At 41.2% G+C, this 19,622-nt stretch overlaps 1 protein-coding gene across 2 annotated transcripts in view; it reads right to left on the reverse strand.

Annotated features, from left to right (window-relative positions):
- Window positions 1-19,622, reverse strand: part of NSMAF (neutral sphingomyelinase activation associated factor) — a 45,633-nt gene that overhangs the window by 17,558 nt on the left and 8,453 nt on the right. The window contains exons 2-11 of one of the 2 annotated variants that reach the window (XM_081111226.1): window positions 16,354-16,443; window positions 14,167-14,245; window positions 14,008-14,075; window positions 13,891-13,927; window positions 9,379-9,429; window positions 6,699-6,770; window positions 6,344-6,391; window positions 6,187-6,239; window positions 4,026-4,155; window positions 1,664-1,735 (exon numbers count right to left, since the gene is read on the reverse strand). In XM_081111226.1, the coding sequence (XP_080967352.1) occupies window positions 1,664-1,735; window positions 4,026-4,155; window positions 6,187-6,239; window positions 6,344-6,391; window positions 6,699-6,770; window positions 9,379-9,429; window positions 13,891-13,927; window positions 14,008-14,075; window positions 14,167-14,245; window positions 16,354-16,443 (700 nt within the window). Of the gene's footprint in view, window positions 1-1,663; window positions 1,773-3,957; window positions 4,156-6,186; window positions 6,240-6,343; window positions 6,392-6,698; window positions 6,771-9,378; window positions 9,430-13,890; window positions 13,928-14,007; window positions 14,076-14,166; window positions 14,246-16,353; window positions 16,444-19,622 lie in introns of both variants that reach the window. The other variant, XM_081111227.1, reaches the window with a different exon arrangement.

A 19,622-nucleotide genomic window follows, 5' to 3' on the forward strand; every position in this document is an offset into this window, starting at 1 on the left:
TGAAATTCAAAATTGGCTTATCCATGTCTTCACACATCTTCAAATATAAATGTTTAGCTTTCTATTATAATTAAATTATTATGCCAATCTAACAAACTGATAATTGAATAGCTATTCAACTAATAACTTGCAGTTATTTTCTTAAATATGTTTTTATTGATTTTAGAGACAGAGAAGAAAGAAGAGGGAGAGGAAGAGAGAAACACTGATGAGAGACTGCATCCTGCACGTGCCCTACTGGGGATTGAGTCAGCAACCAGGCATGTGCCCTTACTGGGAATAGAACAGGCAGGACGATGCCCACGCAACTGAGCCACACCGGGCAGGGCGACTTACAGTTATTCTTAAGAAAACTATGAGCTTTGTGAATGTTGTATTGATAAGCCTGAGATAGGACAGGAATAGACAATGAAATGACAAAAGCAGACTTGTTCTTGGTTTAAATACAGGCTTTTACCATTTACTAGTTAAGGAACAGAGGAAATTAACTCTTAGAATCTCAATTTCTTTATAAAATAGAATATCATCTACCTCACATGGACTGTCATGATAATAAAATATTGTACATAAATTGCCCAGTACACAGAAGACACTTAATGTCAATTTCTACTCTTTTTCTGACTGTGTCTTTATACCCACAGGAGAAGATTTTCAATAGTATGTGTCCATAATTCTCTATTAGCACTAGAAATGAAGAGTATCCTTTTAAGTTAAATAGGTAGAAAAGGCAAATTTCACAAATATGAAATAAAAATGAGGTGCTTAACATTCAACAGTGCTTTGGTAATGCTACCTACCAGGTGATTGGTTAATCTTCAAAGAGGAACAAATGAATTTATACTGATGTCAAACTAAAACACCCTGGAATCACGCCTTATGTGGGGATTGGTTTCCAAGGTCAGCATGTAAGACTAACATAAGTATGGACATATGCCTCCCTAGGGGAATGGTAGGAAGAACTGCCCAAATGATTTAATCGGTTATTTTGTTCATTTCTCTCCCTTCCAAGCTGAAGGCTGAATTACTCTAAGCTAACCAAAGACACTACAGATCCACTGAAGAGTTAATTTTGTACTAGCTTCCAAATTTTACTCTGAGATCTAGCTGCTATGAGCAGATGGTGCAAGTCACACTGGATTGCTCTGCATAGATTATCCCTGCAAAACCCCAGGAACTCTGAGTATACAGAAGTGAGGAACTCAAGGCAGCACACCCTATCTCTCTTGCTCTTAGAGCCAAAAACATTCCCCACGGCAGCCTTCTTGTGCAGAGAAAGGGGTTATTCCTTTATAAATTTCTAGCTCATCCAAAAGAAAGAGCAGCATGACCAAGAGTCCACTTGCTTACAATACAGCATACTTACACTTCTCAGAGACAGGCCATAGGTGTTTATACATTAACCAGAGGTCCGGTGCACAAATTCATGCACAGGTGGCATCACTCAGCCTGGCCAGTGATTGGGGCCTATCGGGGCTGGCCAGCCAGGGAGAGGGACCGTGGGAGGTTGGCTGGCCGCGGGAGGTTGGCCATGGGAGTTCACTGACCACCAGGGGGCAGCTCCTGCATTGAGCATCTGCCCAATGTATTATACATTAATAATTCACTGGTTAAACTGAAACTAGGACAATCATTCACCTAAAACTGACATTCCACTTGAACTCACCAAAGGCATGAGGCCGTGCCTCCTTTTGTAAATGCGGCAGACGTCCTGGAGTGTGATCTGGACCACAGGTTTCTGTAAAAGTAAAAAGACTATCTCAAAGGTCAACATTCTGACACAATTAGAAGTTGATCTTTAGTATCAGAAAGCGGAATCAAATGACCAAGTCTTGCCTTCCTGATGTGTTACAAGATGAACAACTGGAAAGGGAGATCTTAAACGAGGTGTCTCTGGTTTAACACTCCAGCCTGCCCTTTTTTGCTTTGTGACCTTGGACAAGTCTCCCTACCTCCATTCGGCACCACAAATATGGTAATGCGTCCATCTTTCAGGTTATCGCAAGGTGGTTAAGTGTTAGAAAATGCTAAAGGATTGGTCTAGAGCAGGGGTGGGCAAACTTTTTGACTCGAGGGCCACAATGGGTTCTTAAACTGGACCGGAGGGCCGGAACAAAAGCATGGATGGAGTGTTTGTGTGAACTAATATAAATTCAAAGTAAACATCATTACATAAAAGGGTACGGTCTTTTTTTTTTTTTTTAGTTTTATTCATTTCAAACGGGCCGGATCTGGCCCGCGGGCCGTAGTTTGCTCACGGCTGGTCTAGAGCCTGGCCGGTGTGGCTCAGTGGTTGAGCATCCACCCATGAACCAAGAGGTCACTAGTTCAATTCCCAGTCAGAACACATGCCTGGGTTGTGGGCTCGATCCCCAGGAGGGGGTGTGCAGGAGGCAGCCAACTGATGATGTTTTTCTCTCATCAATATTTCTCTCTATCCTTCTCCCTTCCTCGCTCTCTAAAAATCAATAAAAACATTTTTTAAAAGAAGGGTTGGTTATAGATAACTTCTCAGGAATTTTGTTATTCTTTTATAGAGCAATGGTTTCCTTAGTCCTCACTCATTTTAGAATCTTGTTTTTGTCTCCTTAAAAACTATAGTGTATTAAAGCTCACAAACAATTATAGTATAAAGCAGGGCTTCAAAACTTTTTCTTTCATAAGGAGGGTAATTTTCTCACTTCTTTAAAACCTTAAAATGCTATTAAGAGATGAATGAGGTTAGAAAAGGCAATGAGGTTGGCTAAAAGCTGACAAGTTTATTTTCCTATTTCTGAGTGGAAGGGATCAATGCTCATAGTATGAATCCTGAAGCTATGGCACATACTCATATTTTTCCAGAAGTTTTTGACCTTGAGCTATGGTAACAGTAGTGGGTAAGCCAATTTTATTGCATGGCTAGAGAATGCCTATCAGCAATGAGTACTGCTTCTATTGGAGGGTTTGGCAAGCGTGCCCCACCACCTGGTGGACAGAATTATTACAGCATTATCTTTCACTTAGAAAAGTATTATAAGTTTTAGTGCCATATAATGACTGACCAGCAGGAGTATTTTCATGGTATAGCCCAGGGGTGGGCAAACTTTTTGACTCGAGGGCCACAATGGGTTCTTAAACTGGACCGGAGGGCCGGAACAAAAGCATGGATGGAGTGTTTGTGTGAACTAATATAAATTCAAAGTAAACATCATTACATAAAAGGGTACAGTCTTTTTTTTTTTTAGTTTTATTCATTTCAAACGGGCCGTAGTTTGCCCACGGCTGGTATAGCCTATGGCAGGAGACACTCCTGTTCTTTAAACTTCCCTGCTAAATGGTCCAATGGCACCATTAGAGCATATTAGGATTTCTGGTCCTTCAGTGAGCCACTCCCAAAAGGGGCTAGATCTAGATAAAGCAGCCCGTCTCTCTAACATGTAGTGTGGAGATCTGAGTTATTTTCGCTTATCGGCCTAGGAAGTCTAACGTCACTGTGAAAGGGAGACTAGTTCCACCGCCACAGAGGCGCCCTGCAGCTGCCCCCTGAGCATCGCTGTGTGCACCTGCTCTGGCGGGGCCAGGACCACTCCCCACTGCCTTTTTGGGAAAGATTCAGATTTCCTGACTTGGTAATAAAGGAAAAACAAGAAGTACCAACACAGGCATATATGTAAGCAGATATACAGAAAACATTCATTCCTTCTTAATCTTAATGTATTGCATTTGTCTCTTGCAGAAGTGCCTCCGAGTAGAAAGGTAGAATGCTCTCGTGACCCTCTATTAAAGTCGGGAGGAGCAGGGTTTCTTTTCACAGCACTGAGAGCAAGTGACCCCGAAAGGAAAACAGATCAGAAGAGCTCACACTCAGATTCCTCAGGATTCCACGGGGAGCCTGTGACAGACACAGGCGATGGAGGGCCGGGAGGTCATTCTGATCCTCACCAAAATGTGAGAACACTGAGATGGTGAAGTCAAGTTCACAGGAAAGAGCGGAAGGTGAAGGGCCCAGTGCTAACGGGGTCTCCACCTGCACTGCAGTCGTCACGTACCGGGTACCCATTGAGGGGCTGAAAATACAGGGTGGTGTCAGTGATGCACACATGTCCGGGGTTTGTCACCAGAGGGGTCACCATTTCTGCTTTGCATTCCATGTGCAGCTTTTCAGAAACACTTTGGAACCTGACAATTTCAGCAAAAGCAAAAAAAAAAAAGGAATCAGAAATCGATCTACTTTCTAGGTTTAACTTTACCTAAGAGAGTTACAGTGTGACTTTGCATAAGATTTGTCTAAATACCGACTTTCTACAACATAAATTGTAATATAAATCAGTACTGCTTCTACTGGAGGGTTTGGTGAGCATCACAAAAATCGGTCACAAATAAAACTGACATTCTTTTAAATGGTATAATGAAAATTCAATTTTTAAAAAACAGGTGAGGTTATGTACTGCAGAAGGAAAGACAGACAAGTAAATGAAGCCAAATAACCCATTAGCTTAAAATAAACTGACGTAGAAACTACTCTTAAATTAACAACATTTTCTATTTTTTCTGTCATTAAGGCCTGCCTACTTTCATAGTCATATAGGCCATTTTTGCATAGGTAGCATTTATTTCACACTACACTTCATAAGACTATGAATACACAATTACAATAACGTGAATGTCAGTTCCAAAGTCCAGCTACCCATGATCAACACAGTTGAACTACAAGAATCCACTTACCTAATGATTTTTTTCAATAAATACTGTAAATGTATTTTCTCTTCCTTATGATTTTCTTCATAACACTTTCTTTTCTCTAGCTTACTTTATTGTGTAGTATATAATACATATAACGTACAAAATATGCATTAATCGACTTTATGTGATCAGTAAGGCTTTGGGTCAACAGTAGCTATGAGTGGTTAAGTTTTGACTATGCGGGGGTTGTCACCCCTAACTCCCACATTGTTAAGGGTCAACTGTACATTCTTTTGTGGATTTACTACAGTAAAACTAATCAAATAAAGATGATTTCTCGACTAGCCCACTGAAAACTATTTAGACAGTCAAACAGAGAATAGGTTAGTATTAAAGTATAACTGTTTTCAGAAAATACACTGTACACTTAGAAAAGCTAAAAAAATCAATAATAATTTAAAAAACCCATATTAGACCAATAAAAATGTAGTCTCTTGGGCCCCATAAGGTACCTCCAGAAGGTACCTATCACAATTTGAAGGGCCAAGAAAGACTTTCTGGAAGCACTGACAGATAAGCTGAAATCAGAAGAATCAGAAAGAGTTAGCCAGGTGCAGAAGAGTTGAGTACTCTTAGCGGAGGGAAGACGCACTAAGTCCCGGAGGTGAGAGATCATGTGGCTCACCCAGGGACTGCATGCAATGCAGAGCTGGAGCATGGAATCCAAGAGCAAGCAGTGACTGGAAGTTGTGAACAAGGACTAGAACATAAGTGGACTGTGCGCCAACTAAGATTAAGATTTTACCCGAAGGCAGTGGGCAGTCTTGAAGAGTTTAAACAAACAAGTGATATAATTAAGTACATTCTTTAGAAATAACATATATTCTATTTATTTATTTAACTTATTATTTTTTGTTAATTGTCACCCAAGGACATTTTTCCATGGATATTTAGAGAGTGGAGGGGAGGAAGAGAGACAGAGAGAAACATCGATGGAAGAGAGGTGCATCATCGATTGGTTGCTGCCCCAAGTGGCCTGCAACCGAGGCACATGCCCTTGACCGGAATCAAACCTGAGACACTTCAGTCCTGGGCTGATGCTCTAGCCACTGAGAAAAACCGGCTGGGGCAGAAGAACATATTTTAAAAGTACAATAGTTACTGTGGGGAAAAGGGGATTGGAGAAGGGAAGACTGGTGTCAGGTAGACAGGCTAGAAGCTGTCACAGTGTTCGGAGTGGGGGGTGATGGTGGCCTGGCCTGAGGCAATAACAGTGGGAAAAGACAAGCTGACAGACAGGAAGGATGTTAGAGAGCCTCACCTACTGTCCTGACTGACAGGTGCCAGGATGGAGAGAGTGGAGGAAGCCCCTGCCCCGGCTCCTGCACTGAGGTGGGGCCATTCCCTCAGAGGAGCAGGTGAGGGGTGAGGAGGATGACAGCATCAGTGTGGCCATGCTGAGCGAGGCAAACCGATGAAGATGTCCACTGCTTTTATAACCAGTAAGCAAAATCATTAAACACTTACCTGTTCTTGTCAAATGATGTTCTCGCCAGGCGTGACTGCAAAATAGCTGTTATCTATGAAAACAGAACCATTTGTAAAGGATGGATATAAGTATTTATAAGTAAAAATCAATACAAGTTAATTCATAATAAAGATACAGATCTTCGGAAACTCTTACCATAGCAGTTTGGTCCCCTAGTTTGTCAAGGCAGGATGCTCTGTGAAGCTACAATATTATAAATATACATGAATTTATTTCTTTCTCTCAGATGATATAAAGATATTTCCTTAGAAGCAATGAAATAACAGCAAGCATTCTGTTACTTAGTAACAGTTAAGATCGCTTCTGATGTATGTATGGCTTTTTCCTAATATACAGTTTTCAAATTCAACATAACCAAGTAAATCTGATTCATGTTTATAAAAGAGATTAGGGTTTCAGTAAAATGTATAAATATAAAATTTTTAAGTTTCTGCCTGAGTTTGTTTTGAATTATCAGCCCAGTAAATGCCTGAGTTAGGCACTGGCTTACCTGAAGCAACGTCTCCACAACATCTTCCACTTTCCCTGAAACATCCAATTCAAAGACATATTCCATTCTGCCCTAACAAGAAGGGAAAGGGATAAAAACAGAGGGAGAGATGAAGCATGTCCAAACCTCGCGTGAAGAGCATTTGCAAATCCCTGGCTGAAGGCCACACGCATCCGCCTGGTGTGTCCTCCCTCACGCCACCCAGAATGAGAGCTCTGGGGAGCAGAGCCCGTCGGATTTACTGCTATGTTTATTCTGCACTTGCTTCTGCTAACTTTGGGCTTAGTTTGCTGTTCTTTTTTTTAGTTCCTTGAGGTATACAGTTAGATTTGAACATTTGAGATCCTTTTTTAATGTAGGTGCTTATCACTATAAACTTCCCTCTTAGTACTGCTTTTGCTGCATCCTGTAAGTTTTGATATGTTGTCTTTTTGTTTGTCTTGCCATATTTTTAAATTTCCCTTTACATTTCTCCGTTGACTCACTGGTTGCTCAAGAGCGCAAATTTCCACATACTTGTAAATTTGCCTTCTGCTATGGATTTCTAGTTTTGCTTCATTGTGGTTGCAAAAGATACTTGGTATGAGTTCAATCTTCTTAAATTCATTAAAACTTGTTTCGGCCCTGGCCAGGGCAGCTCAGTTGGTTAGGCATCGTTCCATGCACTGAAACGTTGCCGGTTTGATTCCAGGTCAGGGCACATGTCCAGGTTGAGGGATCAGTCCCCAGTGGGGGATGTGCAGGAGGCAGCAGATCGATGTTGTGCTCTTGCACCAATGTTTCTCTCTCTCTTCCTCCCCCTTCCTCTCTCTCTAAAAATCAATATAAAACAGAAAACTTGTTTTGTGACCTAACATGTGATCAACCCCGAAGCATGTTCCACGTGTACTTAAGCATGTGTATTCTGCTGCTGGTGGGAAGAATGTTCTCTATGTGTCTGTTAGGCTCATTTGGCCGATAGCGTCGAATCCTCCGTTTCCTCATTCACCTTCTATCGGGATGTTCTATCCATTAGTGAAGTGGGGCATGAAGTCTACCATGACTGTGCTGCTGTCAATGCCTCCCTCCAATTCTGCCAATGCTGGCTTCGTACGTGTGGGTGCACACACGGAGGTCGGATGCCTGTATGCTGTGATGGTTAATTCCGTGTGTCCCATGCTCTCCTTTTCCCTTGCGCCCGGGGGAGAGCCTGCTTCGGGCACAGGCCTCTGTGTGCGTCCTCAGGGCCTCTGGGGCCGCGGCGCGGTGCCCCACGCACTCTTGCTTTCAGTGGTTCCAGGCCGGGTACTGCCAATGCTCCAGGGCAGGCAAGACAGAAGCCAGTCCCTCAGGCAGCTGCCCCCGAAGTCAGAACAGTGGCCATATGGTCCAGGGCTGTCGTTCCCTCCCCAGGGAGAAGGTGGGAGCTGGGCGTTCCCCTCAGTCTGGGCACTGTGCTGGGGGCGCTACCTATTTTCCCGCCGGCTTCAGTGAGGCTGCCTGCGGTGCAGCAGGCTCTTCGTTGGTTTTGAGTTGCTCACGAAGGGAACTGGTCCGTGGATGGTTGTTGAAGTATCTCCATGACAGGAATGAGGGTCTGGGGCTTCCTACCCGACATCACCGTCGATGTCACTACCTCCCCCCTTTTTCAAATCTGAGGATCCTTGGCTTTCTAATTCACATTGGAATAAAAGACCTCTTCTTTGCTTCAACCTCACTCATTTCCTTTGACCTAATTTTTCCACAGCCGGAGTGCAGCTTTGCACTTCAAGGTGGCTATCAGGAGAGCCTTCAGAGGGGGAGCACCCCAGGCAGTGGCTCTCAACTTGGGGCGGGGGGGGGAACATGTGGTGCCACACACAATGGGGGAAACAGTGTATTAGGGCTTTCCGTGGGTGGGAATAGGCTGTATGAGGGACAGCCCCACCCAATAAAGCACTATCCTGCCCAAAATGCCAACAGCACCACCTCATTACATCTCAGCATTTGTAGTTTTGGACTAACTGGTGCATGAACTACTCCTTGTCTATAAAACCCAAAGGCCACCACATGTAGCTCATGCATCCCACAGGCTGCTGGCTGAGAAACTGTGGGCTGGCCTGAACTGGCCTGAGATCAGCCTGTGTTTGCCCAGAGAGGGCGACTTTTCCTAACTCACAGAGGTGTCAGCATAAGGAGCACTGGCCCTGACGCCAGGTCCTGGTAGAATTATCCCTTTACTATATATACATTAAGCTGAAGCATAAGAATGAAATAAAACACAGAATGGTTAAATGTAATTTCTAAGATTACTTAACAGATACTGTATTCAAGTCTACTCATAGCTTCCACCCAATTAAGAGAATTTATAAATTATTACCGAGCTCTCAAATAAGGGTATTAAAACCCATATTTCTCAAAAAATAAATTCTCAATAATATGTAGTAATCTTAAAAATGATGTATGTTTGATTTCAATTTCTATTCTAATAACCTAAGCTCTTTTTTGTCTATTAAACAGTTTTTTAAGTCAAAAAGTTCACTGAAATCTCTTGGACTAAAATCTGTGATTCTCTTGGGTAATTTTGTCATAACTGTTAGGTGACAAGCTTTGAAATACCCATTATTATTATATTTTAATAAAGACGTTAACAGAGTTACAAAACCTTATTGTTCAAAAGCACTACATTAATTCCTGGGAATAAATAAAAAGCTTTACTTACTCTTTCTATTTTATATGGTGCAACAATGTTGTGTTCTTTAATGAAATATACCTGACAAAAACAAATCAATATTTGTAAAATAAAAATTTTCATAGTCATACATTACTATAAATTCAATTATGAACTGAATTTAAATCATTGTTACACAATCTCCACTTTCCAAAACCACTTACATTAATATTAGTGCAGTTTTAAGATTCTGATGTTAAAATAACAAATATTAAATTAAGAAGAAATGCATCAAGGCAACAAGGCATCACTGGTACCAAGTAACCAAGCAGACAGGTGAAGGAAGCTAATGTAAGTGCTGGTTTTCTAAAAATACGGGTAAAACAAATCACTGGGCATGAAATACATTCATTAACACCAAGAAACTTCTCTTCCCTGGAGGCGATCTGGTCACACCGTGTTCTTCCCGGCCACCTGTCCTTACCCTGCGTGTTAGTAACTGTGTCAAACAAGCAACGCCATCTGCCAGAGCCAGCAATGTCCTCTCTGCCTGCCTTCTCTCCTGCTGGGTGGAGGGTCCGCCGGCTCCCAGACCAGGCACCTCCTAGGGCACAGATATGAACCCCCCGCCCCCAACCCAGCAGCCATTCACTTTGCTCCCGTGATGATACACTGCACTCTCTCCCATTGGAAACAAACCACAGTAAAAAACCTCTCCAGGGGGTCACATCCCCTTGCCATGTCTCCATTCCTTTCTGTGGTAAAACTCTGTGCAAGAGCCACTTCACTTTCTCTTGGGCCCAGGACAGGTTTTCACACAGACCACGCGACTGAGAACATTCCTGGAAGGTCACAGAAGATGCACAAGATCTCCACGTCACCAAACCCAGCGAGCGTCCCTCCGCAGGGCGCCCTGGACCAGCTTCCCAGAGCATGTGACAGAGCTGATGGCTCTTCCCTGGCGCAGCTTGCACTTGGCTCCCCAGGCACCTGCTCCTGGTTCTCCCGACCTCACCCGCTGCTCCTCCGGTCTTCCTTCCAACCCTGCGCTCTCTCCTGCCTCTGAGGTTACAGAGAGCAGCAGGGCCTCCCAGGCCTCTCTGCCCACACCCATCCTGGGAAACCTCATCAGTCCCAGGGCTTAGAAAGGAACCTGGAACCTGCTGACCTCCAGCTTCTCTGAAGCCCAGACCGGTGCTTTCACTAGTAAATGCTGCCAGACTTCCCCTCCGAGAGGTCACATTCCAAGCAAAGCTGCTCCTTCACCACAACAAAGGGCACGACCACCCACCTCGCCAGTCATTCCTGACGGTTCTCCTCTCACTTGCAACTAGCCCAGCGCACACCTGTTAGGTTTTTCTTCAGAACTGACCACCCTCGCCCTTCTACTGCTACCATCCTGCTCTAAGACGCCGGGTTTCTGACACCAACAGGTCTCCTTGCTTCACACACACTCGCCCCAACAGCATATCCTCCAGCTGGCCTTCAGAGAGATCTACAAACACACACAAGTCAGATTGCGTCTCACCTCTGTCTAGGCCCTAGACCAGAGGTCCTCAAACTTTTTAAACAGGGGGCCAGTTTCACTGTCCCTCAGACCGTTGGAGGGCCGGACTATAGTTTAAAAAACAAACAAACTAAGAACAAATTCCTATGTACACTGCACATATCTTATTTGGAAGTAAAAAAACAAAACGGGAACAAATACAATATTTGTATTTGCATGTGGCCCGCGGGCCGTAGTTTGAGGACCCCTGCCCTAGACTCTAGGGACTTTTCTTTGGTGTTTCAGTCTAACTCCTGACTGGCCCCAAGGCCCTCCGTGACCTGGTCTCTGCCACTGCTTTCACCTCCCTTCCCAGCACTCTGACTCCCACGGTCCAGGCTGCACCCACACCCTCACTGCGCCTCCCAGCGGCCGCCTCCCAGCTGCCGGAGATACTCACATCTCATGGCCCCTCCCAGGCTACTCTCTGCCCCCAAACACCATTTCTTACGATGGTCGCAGGGCTCGCTCCCTCACGCCTTCTGAGAGGAGGGGCCTTCTCATCGGCATCCCTGACCATTCTACGTGTCCCTTGTCGTGTTCTATCCCTTTGTCCCGTTTTCATTTTCTTCATGACATTTATCGCTGCCTGACATTATAGAAGATAACTGATTCTTGTCTGTTTTCCCTCATGAAAAGTAAAATCCAAGGGGAGAGGAGCTCCAGATACTTTGTTCTTCCCTATATCTCTAAAACCTTGAGTATAATACTTATAGAGTGCATGAATTACAACTATTATTCACACACACACACACACACCCTCTTTATCTGCCAGTAAGAGGACATTTGGAAGCCAAACTCTCTAAATCCAAGGGACCTAACATACAGTCATCCCCCCTTTCCAAGGTTTCACTTTCCACTGTTTCAATGACCTGCAGTCAACCTTGGCCTGAAAATATTAAATGGAAAATAAACAATTCATCAGTTTAGAATGTGTGCTGTTTTAAGGAGCATTATGAAATCTCACACCCTCCTGCTCCACCATTCAGACGTGAATGGCCCCTTGGTCCAGTATAGCCACACGGTACACGCTGCCCGCCCTTAGGCACCGGGTAGCTTCCTGGGTTATCAGGAGACTGTCGTGGTATCCAAGCACTTGTGCTCAAGTCACCCTTATTTCACTTACTAATGGCCCCAAAGCACAAGAGCAGCGATGCTGACGATTCAGAGATGCCAAAGAGAAGCTGTAAAGTTTCTTTAAGTGCAAGCATATGATGCATAGAAAGAAATATGGCATATGTAGGGTTCAGCACTATCTGCTGTTTCAGGCATCCACTGGGGATCTTGGAATGTATCCCTCACAGATAAGGGGAGACTACTGCGTTTCTGAAACATTGTGACCTAATAAATAATAAAAAACATAAAAGTTGTATTTCTAGGTTGTGTACTTAACCAGGAAGCTTAAAATGATACTTGAGAGAGTAGCTTGTGTCTAGTCACCCCCTAGTGTTAAGCTGATTTTGAGTTTGTTTAATATAAGACCTCTTCTACAAACTAGTAAAAATAGGTGGAAGGATTTGGGGGCTTTATTTCTAAGCCCAGTTATTAAAATTTTACCAAAATGTGTATTTTTTTCTAGTGGAAACCAAGAAAGTACTTCAAGATACAGACCTTCTGGAACAGGGGTCCTCAAACTTTTTAAACAGGGGCCAGTTCACTGTCCCTCAGACCGTGGGAGGGCCGGACTATAGTTTAAAAAAAAACTATGAACAAATTCCTATGCACACTGCACATATCTTATTTTGAAGAAAAAAACAAAACGGGAACAAATACAATATTTGTATTTGCATGTGGCCCGCGGGCCATAGTTTGAGGACCTCTGTTCTAGAATAAGGCAAAGATGCCAAATGATACTGTAGAAGTAAGGAGAGCACAGGGGCAGCCCAGAATTAATAATAATGGTGTTCCTTCCCCAAAGTAATAGATGGCTGTAACTGTTTTTCATATATGCCAGTCACAACAGCATAAAGTCCAAAGTAGCCTGTGAAATGTTTTCTTCCTTGAAATCAATGGAATCATGGATACAGATCCAGAAAATCACGTAATCTGATATCTCCCAGCTTTTATAACAGACTCGTCAGTAGACATGAAAAAGTGTTCCATGATCAAAGGTTCTGGCGATCTGAAAACCGCGGGGAGCACTCTCTGCCCCTAACCATTCGCCTCCTGGACTCTCAATGCACTTCTGTATGTTAAGGCTTTGAGTCAAGTCCCGAGTCTGTGTGTCTTTGTTCCCACAGCGTTTCCTACACTTACTTGATCACAGAAAGATTTTTCTTTGAACACTTTAAGGAACTAGGGCTCTCACTAATAGCTGAGGCAACACTGATCTCCTCTAACCCTTGCATTTTAAAGATGAAGGTGAAGTCAGAGGCAAAGGAAAGTGGTAGATGATCTCTCCTCCATTCTTATTTCCAATTTTTCAAATATCTACAGACAAATTAAGTATATAACAGGAGAAAAGCCCTGTTTCACTTTATTTCTGTATTGCCAGTATTAGGCACAGTGCTGGGTGCATAAATGCATATCAAGTGACTTTGGAATGAATAGCAAGTCATGACCCCAAGCGTCATAATTATACAAGGTTACACATCCCGAGTCGCTGCCTTGGCTGTCAGCATGCCTCAGGCTGAGATCATGTAAGTGGTGTGCTGGCCTCCACCTTCTCAATGACAAGGAGGTCATAGGAGGAACCACAGTCCTTTCATTTCAACCCTCAAACATGGCCAGGACTCCTAAAGATGAAACCACAAGCCTGCAGGTTATCACAGCCTTAGTAAACATTAAGGATCTCATTAGGGATCACATCTTTTAAAATATGTATTTCTCAATAATTATTTAAAAGCATTCAAACATTTATTCCAACTATCTCCATTTGAGATTCCTACAAATAACTTAATTATGCTTAAGCCCATATGTGCATGTGCGCGCTTGCACGCACAAGAGTGCACATACACACACACACATGCAAAGTGTTCATTCAGGTTAGAACAAAGCATTAACTATGTTACTCTTACCTGACTGAAAATGAGTGAAATTCCCCCAGATTTTGCCCTAAAATGCAGATAAAAGTTATTAAACATATATAACGTTTTGGTGGACATGAAATCAAACAGTTAGTGATGATGACATACTTTGCAAAATGTCTATTGGTTCCATTTTCTCCATGTTTTCCTATTTTTATACAATCTCTCAAAGGAATCTGGATAAAATCAAGAGAGAAATGTAAAAATAAGCAAAGATAACATATACACAAAGAATAGGAATGTCTCTATGTTTTACAATGCATTTACCTTAATGATGGGCTGGGATATTGCATCTGGTTCAAAAATAACAGATTTTGAACATATTTTTAAGGAGCCTCTGACTCTCCTAGAGATCAAAGTACAAAAGATTATTATTAGTGAACATTAACAAAAGTCACAAAAGAATCATAATACATTTTAAGGAGAGAGTAGTTGGCTAAAGCATCAACTAATAAAAGATCAACAACAGAATTAAAGAGAAGGGTGTGAAAGGTTGGAAAATATAGCAAAATAATTGTCCTCATCTCCTAGAGGTTAACAAAACCTGCATGTATTCTAATTTTGGTGAGCTCTGTCCCATGCACTTCATTTGTATGACGTCATTTGGAATTCACAACTACACTGAAAGGAAATGAGGATCAGAAAACTGATCCTTAAGACACACTGATTCTACCCTGCCTCTAGAAAATCCTTTTGACTTGTAATTCCCTATATCTAAAAGAACTATTCAGAAGGCAACACTAAATATATAAAATTGACCATGTAAGAGATTTTTTTCTTACTTATCATAATGAAAAAATAAACAGAGTTTGAAATTATCTCATAAAAATGCTTTTAATGGTGATTTTGGGGTATGTAGGAATTCAGGAAAAAATTTGTTCATAATAATAAGCAATTTTAAGATCAATTCAAATGTTAGATTTAGGGCTTTTAATTCCACTTCTTGGATTTATTTCTGCATGTCTTAGTTTAAATAATCTAGTGGTTGGAAATTTACAGTATTTAAAAAAATAAATCACAGTGAGAAATATAGTCTTATAGTCTGAGTCCCGCCTCCCTTCCTCCTACCATCACCAGATTAACACTCCCTGTTCTTTTGTTGGCAGCAATATTTCTTTAGCTTTCTATCTTTGGTGCTTAATACATATGATTTAATTTGCAATTCTTCGTCCTCAGAGGATATTTTAACATCACTGATTTTACATAATTTTTTCCTGCTGTTAAATGCATGTACTTTTCTAACACCCTAAATTATATAATAATAACTTAAGAAGTACTTTTATGGAAATTTTTTAACATATACTAATAGACAATAGAAAACTTGCAAGTATCAATTATCTAGCTTCTGTAACTGTTAACATAAATAAATTTCTTAGACTCATTAAATAAATGACCTATCATTATCACACCTAAAAAAATTAATAATTCCTTAATGTCATCAATATTTAGTCAGTGTTGAAATTTTTCTATTTCCTAAATAGGTTTTAATAGTTGGTTTGTTCAAATCCTAATCCAAAGTCCATATTACATTTAATTGATAATGCCTCTTCTATCTCTTTACTCTAAAACAATTTTCATTTTCCCACATTATGAATTTTGCAAAAATAAAAGACGACCAGATTCTGGTTTGATTTTCTGACAAGAATGCTTCAGAGGCAGTGCACATGTACTCCCTTCTTATCAGGAGACTCGGTAGGTTCAGGTGATGTCAACCTTGGCGTATTCATTATAAAATTTCTCAGCAGCTTTTCACCTGCTGGTTTAGCAGCCATTGACGATTCTGTCTAGATCAGCGGTTAGCAAACGTTTTCTATGAAGAGCCAGATAGTAAATATTTTTTCCTTTGCAGGCCATATGCATTCAACTCTGTCACAGCATTCAACTCTGCTATTGTAGCAGGAAACCAACCACACACAATACATGAACAAATGAGTGTGTGTGTCCCAATAAAATTTTATTTACAAAATAAATGTTTTTACCTAAGAGCTGTCATTTGCATCTACCTAATGAATGTATCTCCATTACTCATTGGAGATTGAAATTTTTATCATTCCTCTGTGTTTATTATCCAGAATTTCTTAAAGAACATTTTTAAAATTGAAGGTACTGATTTTTATACCATTCTGTGTTTTATGATCATTACTTTATAACACCATAACCCAAATAATTGAGTGTATAGGTACAAAAGGGATCAAGAAAAAAGTGATGGAATGAATCAGAGCCCTAGCCAGCTGATCTGAGGTACTCACAACCTTGGAGGAATTAGTACACACTGATTCTTAGCTTTGGGAAATACTCGAAGTATGACAACAACTTACAAACGCCCCTCTTCTCATTACATTCCCAATACGAACGAAGGGATGAAAAAAACCTCCATGATCATACATTTAATTTTAAAAACATCAGACAACAGAAAGGTTTGCTAGTCCATAGAGATACCAAAATCTTCCTTACCTTTCCTTCTGACTGCCCTTATGCTGAATATGATGAGCTGTATGCTGCTCGAAGAAGTATTCCTCCAAGTTAAGAAGGAGCAAGGAAAACCTAGATTGAGGGGCAGGAAGATACCTCATGTTTATTTTTTTTAAGTATCAGAAAGCAGAATATTTAAAGCATCCATTGCCAAAGTGCTTTTCCATTTATTAAATCAACAGATGCTTATTAAGGGTAGATTATAAGCCAGACATTCCTCGCTATCCAGTAGGGAGGAGACAACACACAGACCAGCTGGCTATGCCAAAAAAAAAATAATAATAAAAAATAAATAAATAAATGAATGAATAAATAATTTTTTTACCAGGCAGATTTACTTTTTCTTTAGAAAAACCCAAAATTTCATGACATAAAATTTATTCTTGCCTGAAAAAACTTGGAGCTTTCCCACCTGAGGAGTTTTGATCCTGTTTTCCCATCTCTTCCCCACCACCCAGAAACCCTCAAACATTAAGACTTGTGATTAGATGAATTTATCCTGCTACTCCTACAATAGCCCCTGTAATAACCAATCTAATGCTTTGTACACAATGAGTGTTTAATAAATAAGTAAACTGAACTGAATGGAATTCAAGATATAGTTCTTTTTAAAGTTTTGAGTGCTTTAAACTTTTAAAAACAAATTAAGGTGATAAGGAAAAGTACAAATTTAGTTGTATGGCCACAGAAACAAATATATGACAAAGAACTGCAAACAAATGTTTTGTTTGTCTTATGATAAGAAGCAGGAAATATCAACAACATCTAGAGTTACGGGGAAAAGCTTTCATGACAAGTGTGGGACTTAAGATGGGTCTTGAAGGTCTGGTGTGTGATGGAGGAAGATATTTAGATTAAACATTTATTTCTGTTTCCTCTGGAAACTCCACTTTAAAAAGGGGAACAAAAACACTTTTTCAATGGTAAAACCCACAGACTAAAGAAAATTACAGACACATAAAAGCAGATGAGAGATCTCAACAAATAAGTAAGAAATGGAAAGCAGATAGGAGGAATCAGGAGTGATCTGAAACCAGAACAGCAGATGCCTCCAGAGAAGGTCCGAATTAGGAGAAAACCAAGACCAGCCTCAGGTCTTCCTGAAAGTCCAAAGCTGCAGGTTTCAGTCCGAAGGAGGCAGGATGAAGCATGAGGTGGAGGACGCAGAGCCTGAATGAGGAGTGGTCTAGGTTCCTCCCTTGATGGCTATCCCTATTGCACTCTGGCACATGGTTTTTCTACAGAAAAACTGAACAAGAGGCTTCAAACTACACATCAGCACAGGGAAAGAAGGGCTATGGAGCAAAAAGAGGGCGATTACGCAAAACAAACAAACAAACAAAAAACACAGGAAGACAACACACAGACCAGCTGGCTATGCCAAAAGTAAGTAAATAAATAAATAAACAGCCGTCAGATTTAGTATTTATAATCATTACTTTACAGCTTCCAGCAGCAGTCTGTTGGGTTGTTTTGGGGAAAAAACTAAATAGCAGGAAAAAGAAGACCTATGGACTTTTGAAAGAGCCAGGTTCTCTACAACATCATCCCCATAGAGAAGAGCAACAGATAAGGCCTGCCCAGAGTGACACGGAATTACACACTTCCCACTTCAATATGAATGGACAATTCACGACCACCAGCCTCTAACATGAAAGAACTAAACCAAAACAAGCAGAAGAACACAATTTGAAGGACTGGAGACAATGTAGAGAACAGGAGAAAAGGCTAAAGGACTCTAATTAATATCCTTACAAAGAAGAAATTACACCCATGAAATAAGATGTTGCTCATTAAAAAAATCTGAACCAAAAGAAAAATAACTCATAATTAAAAATAACAAAATCAGGAACCAGTTTAATATCGTAACCAGCAACTCTTAATGGCCTGTTCTACATTTTAAAATCCATGAACAAGAGTTAATCATAGGCTAACCTGCTAGAGCTCACTGTAAAATGCTCACTATTAACACTTTTATCAGGATGATCATCAAGTAAGTTATGTAATGTCTAATTATTGTGGTGTACACCTAAAACTAATGTAATATTGTATGTCAACTGTAATTGAAAAATAAAAAATGATACAAAAAATGACCAGGCAGTTATAAATGACCCAAATAAAACTAGAAATGTGTAAAAATACAGTAATTGAAGTTAAACTAATGGAATAAACAGAAAATTAGGCAACTAGACAGAAAATTAGTAAATTAGAAGATGGATTTAAATAATTCACAACACAACACAGAAAAATAAATATTAAAGAGTGGTTATAAGGCATAAACGAACTAGCAAAAGCAGTATTCCAAGAGCCAAAGGCTTGGCTCCAGATAGTTCCAAAACTGTTTCAGCTTCAGGACCCCAATCAGGATGAATAGAAAGACATCCCTATATAGACAACACCAAAACACTGCAAAGAGATCGTAAAAGCAGACAGAGAAAAAGACATTACTTACAGGGAACAATTAAACTTAAATGATATGGGTTTACTGCAGGCTGGTCTCCCAGAATAGAGACACAAGCTACATAGAAACCTGTGATGGTCTTGTCCTGGCCAACCACAAGGCTAGGACCCCAGTGTCTTAACCTACCAGAGAAAGGGCTGGTGGTTTTTAACCATGAACATGGATACAACAGATACTGCCCCATCCTGCCACATCCTACAGACCCAAGTGCAAGGCCAAGAGAGCCCCCAGTCAAGCCAGGAAAGGGGCAAGGCCAAACCACAGCCACAAAAACTGAGCTGGACATGACAAGCCAAGGTTCCACCGCAGGTTAGCTCTCCTGTATCCTAGCCCAGGCTAGTCCTTGGGAGCCCAGTGTCTCCTGGAGTCTGAAGCCCGTCCCTGCGGGACAGCGAAGTGCTGCAGCAGGGGCCATGGCAGATGTGTTACTAACCCTTTCTCTGTTGAACTTCCTCCCTGGAATGCTGCTCCAGCAAGCATATTCCCGAGCCATTTGCCTTCGTTTGCACAATTTCCAAAAGGCGGAATGAATTATACATCTAGCAAAACTGATTTTTCAAAACAAGGACAGCATAAAGACACGTTCAGACAGACCAAAGCAAACTTAGTTTAGGATCACCAGACCCTTATCAGGGGAACGTCTAAGGGCTATTCTTCAGGAAAGAGAAAGTAATTCCAAGGGGAAGATGTGATATGCGAGGAAGAATGCTGAACTAAATATGCATGTAAAACAGAGAAGTATTAACTAGACAATTATACAGCAGACCCCACCCCCCGTGTTGGCAATTTC

This window comes from Myotis nattereri (assembly GCF_964212035.1).
Source record: "Myotis nattereri genome assembly, chromosome: 17".
NCBI classification, from domain to species: Eukaryota; Metazoa; Chordata; class Mammalia; order Chiroptera; family Vespertilionidae; genus Myotis; species Myotis nattereri.